The following is a 16,934-nucleotide window of genomic DNA, read 5'->3' as shown; positions in this document are numbered from 1 at the left end:
ATTTTGGGTTAACAAAAAAAAATCATGAAAAACCTTGTTCCAATACCTGATTGTTTTAGCCCATACAATGACTTCCAGTTTATACACCAGCTTTTCATTTGTCAAAGAATTGACTGTATACATCTCACTCAGGCTGTTGGATGTACCGTAATTTTCAGACTATAAGTCGCTCCGGAGTATAAGTCGCACCAGCCATAAAATGCACAATAAAGTGAAAAAAATCATATATAAGTCGCACCGGAGTATAAGTCGAACTTTTGGGGCAAATTTATTTGTCAAAATCCAACACCAAAAATAGACATGAACCAGCAACAACAGGCTAAACGATACAGTATGCTAACGTGACATGTACACAAACGAGGAGCTGAGAACAGGCCTGACGGAACATTCAGAGTTATTCAAGTAAGTATTACATAAATAACACGTTTATCAAACATCTGTGTCACTCCAATTCATTAAATCCATCGATCGTGCTCTATGTAAACAATGCCGCGTATGCGCCGCTGCTGACGTTGGACCCATTGTAAGTTGCATTTCTAATTATTCCACAGACCCAAATAACAATATATAAAGTATATTTCAAATAACTATCATATTACAACAATATTATCAAACCATCTGTGTCACTCCAAATCATTAAATCCATCGATCAAATTCCTCGTTCTTTATGTCAACAACGCCGCGCGTGCGCTACAAAGATTAGTATATAACTATATTGTCGTGTTAACAAAGTACCAGGAAAGACATGGGTTTGGTAAATGGCTCTTTATTTAACAAGAGTTCAATGAGCCAACAACTACTGAACTTCCAGCCATGGAGGTGGAAGAGAGCTCCATAGAATAGGACCGGGCGTGCGTAAAAGCCATGTCCGAGCCCCATCCACCGTCCCCGGACAGCCACCAGGCCGAGCGCCGGTCCCAGACTTACATCCACGGAGGTGAAAGAAAGCGCCGTAGAGTATGACCGGGCGTGCGTAAAAGCCATGTCCGAGCCCCATCCACCGTCCCCGGACAGCCACCCGGCCGAGCGCCGGCCCCCGACTTCCATCCACAGAGGTGAAAGAAAGCTCCCGTCGAGAAGGACCGGGCATGCGTAAAAGCCATAATAGTTTTTCAAACCTTCTGTGTCACTCCAAATCATTAAATCATTCAAACTCTTCGTCCTCCGTGTCACTTACAAACAAAGCCGCTAATGATGCCGGTAGTACGTGGGGCCCTTCGTCATCTTCGTCATCCCGTGATCGAATCCTTTGCCTTTTTTGTAAACAACCGCCGCGCGGCATGGGTGACGTTACTTGCAGTTCAAATGATAGTAATCCCTTGCTACATAGCGGTTCGTTTATCGCGACTTATAGTCAGAAAATTACGGTAAAGCTGCCAGTCAATTGGCGGATTTAAGTATTACATCTAATTGGTGCAGTATCAAGTTTTCCACTTACTGCATGAGGACTCTGATGCTTGTCAAGTTAGCACTAGAAGAAAATGTCTCCTAATAATATATACCCATCGTATGACAGCATCCTTTCACAACGTATCTGGCTTTGTATGTTTCAGGATTACTCTTCAGATCATAAACCCTTCTAACCCCCACTACATACTGCATACACCTCTGTCTGTTGGATGTAAATCTCACAGTCAGTTGGTGGATTTAAGTAGGCTGTCATTACATCTAATTGGTGCAGTATCAAATTTTCTTGCACCGCTTTCTCCATGAGCACTTTGATGCTTGTCAAGTTAGCAGTAGGAGAAAATGTCTCCTCATAATCTATACCCATCTTTTGACAGCATCCCTTCACAACGTATCTGGCCTTGTATACGTACGTCAAGTAAATGTGCAACGTTTGATTGACTGTGGTTGTGAAAAATATTTAGGCATGGCTTTCTTAGATTACAATAAAATGCAAACATTAAAGGGTTACATCACTCCAGCCTTAATAGTTTTTGTTTACCAACCGTAACTTTGTCCAGGGCGAGAACCAACGCATCTCTCTGTAGATGCCATGGTTGGCCATCAGCATCTTTGGTCGAATCAGTAGGATTTGTCTAACAAGACAGAGAATAAATCAGTTAGTTGATAAGATTAGGTTCATGTACACTGTCATTTAATTTAGTTAAGGTGTAATACAACCCTAAAACTGTCTTAAAATTACATTGTCATTTAGTTTAGTTAAGGTGTAATACAACCCTAAGTCTGTATTAAGTTACGGTAGAGCTCTCTTTAGAGGATAAAAATATAACACTAAAAATAACTATGGTTAGTTAAACATCATTGTTGCAGCTCTTCATCACTGTTTGGTACAGTAAAGCCAGCTATATTAAGGTCTTAACTATATTTTGACAAACAAAAAACAAACTGAATCACACTGATCAACAGACAAACATCACCAGTCTTTCTATGTTATCCAGACGCTTGCATTTCATTTTGTCTAAACCCTAGACAGACACCTGTACCCCGTCTACCCCCTGTATATGGAGTTAAAAGAAACCAATGAACAAAAGGGGCAATCATGCTCCTAATAATACCAGGCAAACACCCCGTGCTCCTTTCACAACTTAATACAGGGATGAGATAATTATTTTTAAGCTCTTACTGGTAGACTAGAAAACACTTTGACCAAACAGATTTCATAAAGGGTCAGAGCTTCACCCATAATGTAAGAGGACTAAAGAAACTAAATCAGAATGTCACAGCACATTGGTGGAATCTATAATAGTCACATCACTTGATACAGAAAAAGCTTTTGACAAAATGAACTCATTCCTTTTTGGAGTTGTTTACAAATTTGGCTTTGAATAAGTTTCCATTAATTAGTGTGAAGACAAAGGCCTTCATTAGTGTGAAGTGTTATTCTACTCCATTCTCTCTTATGGTGTGAAGGCGAAGGCTTTTATTCATTCAATTTTAACACATCATTTTAATAATTATTTTATGCAACAGCATGATAATTTACCATTTTTATTTCTCATTTAATAGCATCATTCCACCGCACAAACAGTATGTCAGTGTTTAGCTCAGTAAGTAGAGAATGGCAAATTCAACATGAGTCAGTTTGCCGAGTGGGATTGAATCTCACTTGGCCATTATTCCTTATTCATTCATTTAATTTTAACATCATTTTAATAATTTATTTCATTCAACATCATCATCATAATTAATTTACCATTTTTATTTCATTTAATCATTATTTCGAGTCCCACAATAGTGTGAAATTGCCAATTCTAGTTAGTGTGAAGGCGGAGGCCTTTACACTATTGTTATTAGTGTGAAGGTGAAGACCTTCACACTATTGTTATTAGTGTGAAGGTGAAGACCTTCACACTATTGTTATTCTACATTTTTGTTGTGCCCACTTTTTTGACGCTTAACTACTTCCACATACTTCAACCGATTCACTCCGTTCCACTTTTCACTTATTCCAAATATTCATGACATGGGTGCTCACATTTTTTTCATTCAAAAACTTTTCCGTTTTCACAAAATTTACAAATTTCCGGCAATTTTTGCCCCATTCATTCTGAATGGCAGATTCAACATTTCACATTTACGTTGTTCCAGTTTGAAATTCACAGAATTCAACACATTCAAATCACATTGGGGACATTCCCGAACTTGCCAAATTAAAAAATTTCACGTTTTCACATTTCAAATTTTCACAAGATTTCGCAAAATTTCACAAAGTTTTGTTTTTCACTTCTAATTTCTACATCCTTCAACCGATTCAACTCGTTTCAACTTTCAACTGTTCATCTATTGCCTACCTATTCCACACCTTCACACTATTGTTATTCTACTTTATTTTTCTTATTATTATTAAACAATTTATTCCTCCCACTTTTTTGACACCTAACCTAATGCTTTAACCGATTCACCCCATTCCAACTTTCACACGTTCCAAAAATTCACGGCATGATTGCTAGTATTTTATTTGTTCATAACATTTACCGTTTTTGCATAATTAGCAAATTTGTGCCTTAAAATCCCCCATTCATTCTTAATGGCACATTCAACACGAGCCATGTTCCCGAGTGAGTTCGAATCTAACATTGGCCGTTATTTTTTATTCATTCATTTATTCAATTAATTTGAACACATTTGAATAATTTATTTCATTCAACATCATCATCATAATTAATTTACCATTTTTTTAAATCAATTTATTTCTTTGGATTTACCATTATTCTACCGCTTCGATAGTATGTCACTGTTTAGCTCAGTAAGTAGAGAATGGCACATTCAACGCTTGCCACTTTGCTGAGTGAGTTTGAATCTCAGTGGCTGTTATTTTTTATTCATTTATTTATTCATTTAATTTTAATTTAAAAATAGCATTTAAATAATTTATTTCATTCAACATCATCATCATAATTAACTTACCATTTTTATTTTATTTAATCATCATAATTAATTTACCATTTTTATTTCATTGAATCATTATTTTGTTTTAATAATTTATTTCATTCAACATCATAATTAATTTACCATTTTTATTTTATTTAATCATCATAATTAATTTACCATTTTTATTTCATTTAATCATTATTTCGTTTTAATAATTTATTTCATTCAACATCATCATCATAATTAATTTACCATTTTTATTTCATTTAATCATTATTTCGAGTCTCACAATAGTGTGAATTGCCTTCACCTTCACACGCAATTTCTCCAGGAATTGCCAATTCTAGTTAGTGTGAAGGCGAAGGCCTTCACACTATTGTTATTCTACTTTATTTTTCTTCTTATTATTATCCTACTTTATTCCTCCCACTTTTTTGACACTTAACTACTCCCACATGCTTTAACCGATTCACCCCATTCCAACTTTCACACGTTCCAAAAATTCACGGCATGACTGCTAGTATTTCATTTGTTCATAACATTTACCGTTTTTTCATAATTAGCAAATTTGTGCCTTAAAATCCCCCATTCATTCTTAATGGCGCATTAGACACGAGCGACGTTCAGGAGTGAGTTCAAATTTTGACATCTGACAACTTTTTTCATGATTTCTTTCCTTAACTCGTTTATTTAACTCTTTTATTTTTTATTTATTTATTTTCCATTCATTCATTTAGTTATTCATTAAATTTTAAGTTAAAAACATCATTTTACCGTTTTAACGGCATTTACCATTTTTATTTCTTGTTTAATATCATCATTCCACCACAGCAACACTAAGCCGCTGTTTAGCTCAGTAAGAAGAGACTGGAATTTGGAGCACGAGCGCTGTTCCCGTGCGAGTTCGAATCCCGCTTGACCAATATTTTTTTTTCATTCATTCAATTTTAACACATCACTTTAATAATTATTTTCATCATCATCATTAATTTACCATTTTTATTTTATTTAATCATCATCAATTTACCATTTTTATGTCATTTAATCATCATTTCGAGTCCCACAATAGTGTGAAGTGCCTTCGCCTTCACACGCAATTTCTCCAGAAATTGCCAATTCTAGTTATTATTTTGTTCTTCTTATATTACAACTTATTCCTCCCACATTTTTGACACCTAACTAGTCCCACATGCTTTAACCGATTCAACCCATTCCAACTTTCACAAATTCCAAAAATTCACGGCATGCTTGCTACCATTTTTTTTTCAGAACATTTACCGTTTTAGCGTAATTAAAAAATTTGTGCCTTAAAATCCCCCATTCATTCTTAATGGCACATTCAACACGAGCCATTTTCCCGGGTGGGTGCAAATCTCACATTGGCCGTTATTTTTTATTCATTCATTTATTCATTTTATTTCTCATTTAATTTTAACACATCATTTTAATCATTTATTTTATTCAACATCATTATCATCATTCATTTTCATTTTTATTTATGTTTTATTAATCTCACATTGGCCATTATTTTTATTCATTCATTTATTCATTTTATTTCTCATCATTTAATTTTAACATTTTAATCATTTATTTTATTATTTATTTATTATTATTATTTTTGAGAAAAAATATAAAATAAAAACTCAACGAAGGTGCACCTTATAATACAGTGCGCCTTATAGTGCAGAAAATACTGTACAAGCTCTGAGAGCTTGATCATTTGATTTAGGTGTGTTTTAGCAGGGATACATAAAAAACAGGCAGGACAGCGGCCCTCCAGGACCAAGTTAAGATACCCCTGATCTAATTTATCTGCCCTTGGGAAAAACTTGCGGGGGACTGTACACATGCAACTTTAGGGCAATAATAAATATCATACCAATTGCAATACCTCATTAAATTGATAAACAGCAATACATATCTAAAATAACCTTAAGCTTTTTTGACAATACATTATTTGTTTTTAGCCATTTAAATCTGCCTGACTCCGTCGTGCCTCCACTGTTTTTGAATGTATTATCTCATGGAAAAACACTATCTGTACGTGCATATCCATACATTTAACATGACAAGTTTTTAAGGTTACCTGTTGAGAAAAATCACCCGGCAGTTGTAGCGTACATTGCGATGCATGATGGGCCTACGGGAAAAGAATACCCAGAACCACACAACATAAACAGGACTGGAATTAACACATTGAAGAAACATACTGTCTTTCATTTAAAGTCCATTCATCCATTTTCTGAACCGCTTAGTCCCCACGGGGGTCGCGGGCGTGCTGGAGCCTATCCCAGCCGTCATTGGGCAGTAGGCGGGGGACACCCTGAACTGGTTGCCAACCAATCGCAAGGCACACAGAGACAAACAACCATTCGCACTCGCACTCATACCTAGGGACAATGTGGAGTGCTCAATCGGCCTATCAAGCATGTTTTTGGGATGTGGGAGGAAACCGGAGTGCCCGGAGAAAACCCACGCGGGCTCGGGGAGAACATGCAAACTCCACACAGGGAGGGCCGGAGGTGGAATCAAACCCGTACCCTCCTAACTGTGAGGCGGACGTGCTACCCAGTGCGCCACCGAGCCGCCCTCTTTCATTTAAAGTGTCCCTCAAAATGTTTCTTTATAAGGGGGAAGGAGTATTTGTTTAATCAGTCAATATGACTTCACAGATAAACATGCTAAAAAGAAAGGGGTGGATAAAGCATTTTATTGCTCCACATTGTGCCTCTAATTTGATTTCCAAGAAACCCATCCATCCATCCATCCATCCAACTTATCAGGGTTGGGCCACGGGGGCAGCAGCTTTAGGAGGGACGCCCAGACTTCCCTCTCCCCAGCCACTTCGTCCAGCTCATCCCGGGGGATCCCAAGGCATTCCCAGGCTAGCCGAGAGACAAAGTCTCCCCAGTGCGTCCTGGGTTGTCCCCAGGGTCTCCTGCCAGTGGGACACTTCTCCGGGGAGGCGTCCACGAAGCATCCTGTTGAGATGCCCGCCCCACCTCATCTGGCTCCTCTCAATGTGGAGTGGCAGCGGTTCGACTCGGAGTCCCTCCGGATGACCGAGCTTCTCACCTTAACTCTAAGGGAGAGCCCAGACAACCTGTTGAGGAAACTCATTTCGGCCACTTGTAACCGGGATCTTGTTCTTTCGGTCACGACCCATAGCTGGTGACCATAGGTCGGAGCGTAGACTGAGCGGTAAATTGAGAGCTTCGCCTTCAAGCTCATCTATTTCTTCACCACGACGGACCGGGACAGAGTCCATTTCACAGCAGACGCTGCACTGATCCGCCGGTCGATCTCAACCCTCACTAGGAACGAATTCGACTTACTGCCGGAAATACTCTCGAAGTACTCCCGAATCACGCCCCACAGAACTTCCCAAGGGACACGTTAAAATGCCTTCTCCAGGTCCTTAATCGGAGATTCGACTGTGTATAACACTGTGTATAGGTGCTATGGGGTGCTAGTGACGTCATGGGTTGGTGGGAAGAAGACCTCCTCAATTCCAATGACATGTCTGCCATTAAGGAATCAGAGCCTGGAGACTCTGAGGTGGACTTTCCTATCTCTGGGGTTTGAAGTCACTGAGGTGATTAGAAGCTCCTTGGTGGCAGGGCCCTGTGGTTGGATGGAATCCACCTATTCCTAAACTGTTGTGGGGCTGTCCTGGCTGACACACCTCTACAACATTGTATGGGCATTATGGATAGTGCTTCTGGATTGGCAGACTAGGGTGGTGGTCCCCATTTATAAAAAGGGGGACATGATGGTGTGTTCCAACTACAGGGGAATCACACTCCTAAGCCACCTCTACCCCTGTAAGATTTGTTCAAGGGTGCTGGAGAGGAGGGTCGGATCTCAGATTCAAAGTCAAAGTCTGCTTTATTGTCAATTTCTTCACAAGACACACAAAGAGATCAAAAATTTGTTTCCTACTGTCCCACAGTGACAAGACATATTACATATTACATATATATATATATATATACACACATACAACAACATATAACAAACATATATATAGGTCCTCAGACAAACAAAACATACAGGTAAACAACACAAAAAGTAAAAACAAGAAGGCACACACAATGAATAAATAAGAGTGATGACTAATAAATAAATAAATGAAACAGTTGTCCAGCTCTAAACCCTCAACAGGGTCCTCGAGTGTGCATATTTGGTCCACATATCCGGCAGTAAGTCGGATACTTTTCCAGTGAGGGTTGGACTCCATCAAGGGTACCCTTTGTCACAGATTCTATTCATAACATCAATGGGCAGAATTTCTAGGTGAAGCCGAGGCATTGAGGGTGTCTGGTTTGGTAACCTTAGCATCGCATCTCTCCATTTTACTGATGATGTGTTATTGTTGGCTTCTTCAACTCGAGATTTACAACTTTCACTGGAGCTGTTTGCAAAAGGTTGTAACGGGGATGGAATGAAAATCAGCACCTCCAAATCTGAGACCATGATCCTCAGTCGGAAAAGTGGAAAATGCCCTCTCCAGGTCGGGGATGAGATCTTGCCCTAAGTAGATGAGTTAAAGTATCTTGGGGTCTTTTTCACAAGTGAGGGCAAGACGGAGCGTAAGATCGACAGGCGGATTAGTGCAGCACCTGCTGTGACGCAGACTCTGTCGTAGTGAAGGAGCTGAATCAAAAGGCTCTTGATTTCCCGCTTGATTTATTTTTCTTCCTTAACCTATGTAAAAACAAGATCCCTAATACAAGCGGCCAAAATGAGTATCGCCCGCAGGGTGTCCAATCGCTAACTGAGAGAAAGGGTGAGAAGCTCAGTCATTCACAAGGGACTCTGACTCAAGCCTCTGCATTGAAATGAGTCAGACGAGGTGGCTCGGACATCTGAATTGGATGCCTCCTGGACGCTTCCTTGGTTAGGTGTTCCGGGCATTTTCCACCAGAGGCAGGTCCAAAGGATGACCGGGGACACGCTGGAGTCACTATGCCTCTCAGTAAACTGCGTGCTGCATTGATGCAGTGACGTCTGAGGGGCTTATGCCTGTGTGAATATACTAAGTAGGCCTTAAGACTTATGTAGACGGCATGGGGGTGAGATGAGTCAATGTTTATGTTGTTAAGAAAATTCAAAAATATTTCGAGGTGTTTCATTTTAATTTTTGCTTCACTATTTGTTCCATCAGCTGTGTGGCAAAACCTGACCGCTGAACTAGCACCTGAAAAGCCTGAAAAAGTATCACAAATTTAAGCATAATATCAATTTGTTAAATAAAAACCTGAAAACCAAGCACATCATGAGAAATAGACCATGATTAACAGAATAGTGTCAAAATGTTGCCCCACAGTTTATCATAGCAATCATGTCTGGAACGTGAGGACTAGTCCTTTTATTTCTTGATTTCAGCATTTCTTTTACAGTCAATACTTACATTCCCACGTCACAAATAATGTCTTGGGTAATGGGAGATTCTAGAAGCTTCTTGAGAACTTCAAAACAGTGGAGCAATGTATCCGATTCATGAAAATGGTCCGCGCAGCCATACCCACTAAAAAAATTAAGAATTATAAGAAAAGTATCAGCCAATAGGAAAAGAAAGGTAGTGCAAAAAATAAAATCTACATTGTGTCTGAGACATTTCATGTCAAGAACATCAAACACTGTTACTTTGATACAGGAATGTACAGTAATTAGAGCTGTGCGATATGAGGTACAGTGTTGTACCTGAACGAGTTCAATGAACAAACATTCATAAACTCATTCATATATTGGACGAATGTGAATTCAACAAAGCACATTTTTGGTTGAATGTTTTTGTGAACGGCTGATTCTGGGGCCAGTGAATGGTTTTTGAAGGGCAGTTCATTTCCGTCCCAAGTTTATTCTTCGTGAGACTAAGTCCCAGGTATTCTCTTCGCAGACTACCAAAAAAATCCTGTAAACAAGGCTTAATTAAGTGGGAGAAAAATTGTTTGGCAACCACAGCCACTGTTGCATGACACGTGTGTCATCAAAATGCGACATGTGGTAGGAGGAAGAAAGCGTGATGATCTTTCAGTCAAGATCATCCGCATGATGCGCAACCCCGCTCGCCCTTTTTCATTAAAAAGCAATAATATGAGCACATTCAAGAACTTTATGAGAAGTTGTAGTGCTTTCAATGGCATTGAACTCTGTTTTATATACCGTATTTTTTGGACTATAAGTCGCGTTTTTCTTCAAAGTTTGGGTGGGGGGAGACTTATACTCAGGAGCGACTTATATGTGACGACGAGTCCGACGTGCAATATCTGATATAAGACATATATATATATATATATATATATATATATATATATATATATATATATATATATTTTTTTTTTTATATCAATAAAATCCTTGTTTGGTTTAGGTGGCCGGTAAATCTTCACTAAAACAGTAGGTGTAGGCCCATTGAGTTGGAGAGCCACAGCCTCGAGCGTCTGAGACAATGGCAACGCAACATGTGAGACTTTCCAAGTCTTGCGGTGGATTATCGCGACACCTCCTCCTTTCCCGGAAAAACGAGATTTGCTGGTGTTGACAAACCCAGGTGGTGCACTTTCATTCAACTGAGAGTAGTTGTCAAGAATTTGCCATGTCAAGGAGGAGGTCTTGAAACAGTTGTCCTTGCCAGAAAAGGAGCGGATGTTAAGTAATCCAAAATTGACGTTGGAGTGCTGGTTGGAGAAGGTAATGTTAGCCAACCTGGCTATGCTGGCTAACGCGCAGTGATCCACCTTCCTGCGGGTGTTATTCGGACGCTGGCGGCAGACCGAGGACCAGATGGAGTGTATGGAAGTGGAATCATTGATGTTATAACTCCGTCCGGCTCCACGGTGGATGTATCTCCGACTTCCGGGAGGAAGGCGAGCGATGTCCGAGAAGAGGTGCAGTACAGGCGGGGGAGTAGAACGATGAAAACGAAGTTGGAGGAGCAACAGTACCACTTTCACCAGGAGTAGGTGGTGTGCTGCAAGCAATGCGGGTCATCATAAAAACTTTAAAAACAACCGGAGAGCAGCAGCAGCTAGTCGCGCCAGCGTGCACTCAACCAGAAGCCACATGTAGCCAAGTACTGTACTAGTACTCCAGCTCTCCGTTTCTCTGAGGACCCTCTTGACTGGTGGGCAAGGAATGCAGTACATTTCCTCTTATTTCCAGGCTTGCCAAGAGGTACCTGTGTATTCCAGGAACCAGTGTTGCTGCAGAACGAGTTTATTCGACTGCAGGAGACATCATCACTGCACAATGCAGCACACTCATCTGAACATGTGGATCAACTCCTGTTCTTATACAAGAACATGAAATTTTCTCACTAGCACACTTGACCTATCATACATATTGTTGAGGTTTGGATGCAAATGGACTTGAGTTTTTTTTATTCGTACCTCAGGGAAACACGTTCATGTTTACACAATTTAAAAAGTAGAAAAGCACTTTTATGAGCCGTTTGTACTGAAGTAGTAGTACACATTGTCTTTCATTTAAGCCTGAGAGCACTTTTGAGTGGTTAAAAACAATATTTTTCTACAAAATGCTACCATTTATTTGATTAAAAATTGAATGTACTTTTAAGCTGCTGATACAAAATGAGAGTTGAGTTTTTTGTTTACTGTTTTGAGCTGTTGGTACTGAAGTAGTAGCTCATTTAAGCCTGAGAGCACTTTTGTTTTATTTGTAACACATGAAACACAAAAAACACCTTGAGCTGTACACTAGAGTTCAAATGTTCATGCATTTCCATTCCAATGGGTATTTCAATAAAGGTTAATAAAATATAATGGAAATTAATTCAACTCTTTGTTTCTTATTATAAATGCAGTGTTTTTTGAACTGCAAGTGATGAATGCTCATTCAGTGAGACAAAAAGAAATGTGGAAAAAGTGCATCATATACATAAATTAAAAATGCATCAATAATCGTTTTATAATCAAATCGTACCCTCTGAATCGTAATCGAATCGTGAGGTGCCTCAAGATTCCCACCCCTAGTTTTTGAACACTTTAACAGCAACATAGAGACAGACAGCAGTTCAGTCTAACTGCATAGCCTGTCAGCATTGGTAGCCGTGTGATTACGCAATCCTTCGAGGAGGCAAGGCAGGAAGTTGGCTCCTCCGAGCGAATCGTCTTTGGTTTTAAAATAACTATTAAAAATTCAGCAAATTTGGTTCAAAATGATACAAAACTACTGAAATTAAAAGGAAAATGACTTTATAATAAAACAACTAAATTTGTTTTTCCCTTTTTCATCATGGCAGGAGAGGCATGGCCTCGCTTGCCTCCTCTGACCGCACGTCACTGATACACACATATACATATATATCAAAGTCTGCTTTATTGTCAATTTCTTCACATGCCAAGACACACAAAGAGATCGAAATTGCGTTTTCAACTATCCCACGGGGACAAGACATATTACAAAACATCCAAGAAAACAACACAAGAAGTAAAAACAAGAAGGCACACACAATGAATAAACAAGAGCAATGAATGAATAAATAATAAATAAATAAATAAATAAATAAATAAAAGGAGCAAAAATGGAGCAAGTGTGCATACAGCAGACAGCCAGAATATAGCGCGAGAGTAGTGCAAGGCAGCCAACGTGCCCCAAAAAGTCAGGACGTTATGCAGCCTAGGGTGGAGCGGGGAGAGAGTTCAGGATCCTAACAGCCTAGAGGATGAAGCTGTTGGTTAGTCTGGTGGTGCAAGAGCGCAGGCTCCTGCACCTCTTCCCAGAGGGCAACAGATCAAACAAAGTGTGAGCGGGAAGACTCACATCACACACAATCGTGGTGGCCTTGCGGGTGGGATGGGAGGTGTAAATGTCCTTCAGGGAGGGGAGTGAAGCACCAATAATCCTACCAGCCGTGTTCACTATGCGCTGCAGGGCCTTCATGTTGTATTCAGTGCAGCTACCACCCCACACAGCGATACAACTGGAGAGGACGCTCTTAATGGTGCCACGGTAGAATGTGGTCATGATGGCTGGTGAAGCACCTGCTCGCCTGAGTTTCCGCAGGAAGTACAGGCGGCACTGAGCTTTCTTCGCCAGTGATGGAGTGTTGGTGGTCCAGGAGAGGTCTTCACTGATGTGCACCCTCAGGAATCTGGTGCTGCTCACTCTCTCCACCACAGCACCGTCGATGGTCAGTGGCAGGTGTTGGGTGTGACCCTTCCGGAAGTCAACAACAATCTCCTTGGTCTTGCTGATGTTCAGCAGCAGGTTGTTGTCCCTGCACCATGTGGCCAGAAGGTCAACCTCCGACCTGTATTGATTCTCGTCGCCCTTGGTGATGAGACCCACCAGAGTTGTGTCGTCAGCAAATTTCAGCATGCGGTTGTTGCTGTAGGTTGCAGTGCAGTCATGTGTCAGCAGGGTGAAGAGCAGCAGACTCAGCACGCAGCCTTGGGGGGGCCCCCGTGCTTAGCGTGATGCTGCTTGATATAATGTCGCCAACACGTACCACCTGAGGAAGTCCAGTAGCCAGTTGGTCTTTTTCGCTTCCTTATATATGCTACCTACCTACCTACCTACCTACCTACCTACCTACCTACCTACCTACCTACCTACCCACACACACACACACACACACACACACACACACACACACACACACACACACACACACACACACACACACACACACACACACACACACACACACACACACACACACACACACACACACACACACACACACACACACACACACACATTACAGAGGTCAAACGGTTTCTGTAAGTCATCACAAGGTTTTCACACACCGTTGCTGGTATTTCTGCCCATTCCTTCATGCAGATTTCCTCGAGAGCAGTGAGATGGAGAACTTGCACAATTGGTGGCTGACTAAATACATTTTTGGCCCACTGTACATACACACACATATACATATATACATATATACACACAGTAATCCCTTGCTACCTCGCTCTATCGTGGATTAATTTGTTTTTTAAACAAATATTGCGGGTAGATTTAGTGCATCGCGGATTTATTATTATTTTTTTTTTTAAGTCTGCCACACACATTCACAACATCATATACACTGAAGCACACAAACCAGGCAAGTGCACCCCTACACCATCAGCGACTCCCCTGAATGCTTCGTCTTTTTGCGGCGTCACTTGGAGAAATTTTTCGGCAACAAAGTCACCAAGAGCTTTTTTTTTTTTTTTTTTAATCCTATTCTTTTAGTTTTGTTTGCCTGTATGAGACTAATGGCCAATGGGTACATTTTAATCTATGTCCTGGGCACTGCTAGGCTTAGCAGTTCTAACTACACTTTATCTCAGCCTCCCGCACTTTATTCACTTCGTCTGCGTCAGCATATCAGCAGCACCTCAGACTTGCACTGCAATACGTCACGTCTCCGCTCGTTGATTGCCAAGCGGAGTAGAACTGCGTGTCTACTTGTCATTCCCGATCGGATCGTCCTGGTTTCCCGTCCTCAGTTCCGTATTGGCAACGCGTGCCTCAGAGGTCTAGCGCGGAGGGCGCGTGATGCCATAGGCCAACAGGGCAAGAGCGGAGACGTGACACAGCCATGCACGAAGGAAAAATGCACCACCGTGCAGAAACAGTCGGGATAACGGCAGTGAGCGTACGCAGGAAAAAAGCACTGCCGTTCAGTTCGACAACGGCAACAATGAGCACTAAGTGCAGGGTGTGCCTCTGAGCAATGTGTGGATGCCCTCGCGCTGGGCTGCTGGGGTGCGTCAGCCGGTCAGCACCGCAAGAGCAAAGCGGAGCCGTGACACATTTACACTTTAAAATGTTTAAATGTTTAAAAATACAATTAAGTATCAATCAAAGTAAAATTATAAGTCTTGTGCGGATGAGCTCGCACTGGGCCACGGGGGCGTATCAGTCGGTTAGCACGCAAGAGCAGAGAGGAGGCGTGACAATTCAAAATGTTTTTAAAAGTGTTTAAAATACAATAATGTAATTAAAAGTACAACAGATTGACATAAAAATAAAATTATAAGTCTTGTGCGGATGCGCTCGCAAAAGGCGCACCAGTCGGCCAGCACGCAAGAGCAGAGGAGCCATAACATTTTAGAATGCTTTAAAAAGTGTTTAAAATACAATAACATATTTAAAAGTACAATAGAGTGTATAAAAATTAAATTATAAAAGTCTTGTGCGGATGCGCTCCCGCGGGGGCGCGTCAGTCGGCCAGCACGCAAGAGCAGAGAGGAACTGTTACACTTTAAAATGTTTTAAAAAGTGTTTAAAATACACTGCTCAAAAAAATTAAAGGAACAGTTTTTTATCAGGGTATGGCATGAATTCAATTACACTTTTCTGATAAGGTTTTGAAAAGGCACGTAGCAGAGGGGGTTGTTAATCACTTTCAGCTGCATTGGTGTTGATGGAATTAACAACAGGTACACTAGAGGGGCAACAACGAGATGGTCCCCAAAACAGGACTAGTTTTGCAGGTGGAGGCCATTTCAAGCTCCTCCCTCTTGATCCTTTTTAACTGTTTTTCCACAAGTGTTGGCTTTAGCAAGAGTCATTATCACGACTGGAAGCATGAGGCGATTTCTTAACCCTCCTGAGTTGTCCAACTCCTCCAGGATGACACATCCATGCATGCTGTTGCAAGAAGACTTGATGTGTCTCCCAGTACAATCTCCAGAGCACGGAGGAGATTCCAGGAGACAGGAAGTTACTCTAGGAGAGCTGCACAGAGCCGCACTGTCTTCATCCCATCAGCAGGACCGATATCTGCTGCTTTGTGCAAGGAGGAACAGGTTGAGCACTGCCCCAGCCCTACAGAATGACCTTCAGCAGGCGACTGGTGTTAATGTTTTTGCCCAAACAGTCAGAAACAGACTTCACGAGGGTGGCCTCAGGGCACGACGTCCTGTAGTGTGCCCTATGCTCACTACTCAGCACTGTGGAGCTCGATTGGCATTTGCTATAGAACACCAGAATTGGCAAGTCCGCCACAGGTGCCCTGTGCTTTTCACAGATGAGAGCAGGTTTACTCTGAGCACCTGTGATAGACGTGAAAGGGTCTGGAGAAGCCAAGGAGAGCGCTATGCTGCCTGCAACATCATTCAGCATGACCGGTTCGGTGGTGGGTCAGTGATGGTCTGGGGAGGCATTTCCATGGAGGGACGAACAGACCTCTACAGGCTAAAAAACGGCAGTCTGACTGCCATTAGGTATCGGATGAAATCCTTGCACCCATGGTCAGACCCTACCTACGTTGGTGCAGTAGGTTCTGGGTTCCTCTTGATCCACGACATTCCCGGCCTCATGTGGCAAGAGTATGCAGACAGTATCTGGAGGATGAAGGAATTGACACAATTGAATGGCCCTCACGATCACCTGATCTAAACCCGATAGAACACCTTTGGGACATAATGTTTTGGTCCATCAGACCCCGCCAGGTTGCTCGTTAGACTTTGCAGGAGCTCACTGATGCCCTTAGACAGTTCTCGGAGGACATCCCACAAGACACCATCCGTCATCTCATTAGGAGCATGCCGCGACCTCAAGCATGCATACAAGCATGTGGGGGCCACACAAGCTATTGAAAAGAGTTTTGAATTGCAGAAATTGAATTTAGGCAA

At 41.4% G+C, this 16,934-nt stretch overlaps 1 protein-coding gene across 8 annotated transcripts in view; it reads right to left on the bottom strand.

Annotated features, from left to right (window-relative positions):
* nadsyn1 (NAD synthetase 1) overlaps positions 1 to 16,934 on the bottom strand; it is a 104,611-nt gene that overhangs the window by 60,034 nt on the left and 27,643 nt on the right. For 4 of the 8 annotated variants that reach the window (XM_085908422.1, XM_085908421.1, XM_085908423.1 and 1 more), the window contains 3 exons: positions 9,752 to 9,868; positions 6,425 to 6,478; positions 1,953 to 2,042 (listed from right to left, as the gene is read on the bottom strand). In XM_085908422.1, coding sequence (XP_085764548.1) covers positions 1,953 to 2,042; positions 6,425 to 6,478; positions 9,752 to 9,868 — 261 coding nt within the window. Of the gene's footprint in view, positions 1 to 1,948; positions 2,043 to 6,424; positions 7,421 to 9,751; positions 9,869 to 16,934 lie in introns of those variants that run through there. The other 4 variants (XM_085908427.1, XM_085908426.1, XM_085908424.1 and 1 more) reach the window with 4 other exon arrangements.

The sequence above is a fragment of the Syngnathus leptorhynchus genome, chromosome 3 (genome assembly GCF_054491065.1).
Source record: "Syngnathus leptorhynchus isolate UIUO chromosome 3, UIUO_Slep, whole genome shotgun sequence".
NCBI classification, from domain to species: domain Eukaryota; kingdom Metazoa; phylum Chordata; class Actinopteri; order Syngnathiformes; family Syngnathidae; genus Syngnathus; species Syngnathus leptorhynchus.
The sequence above is the reverse complement of the archived record's forward strand: the minus strand, read 5'-3'. Positions and strand labels throughout refer to the sequence as shown.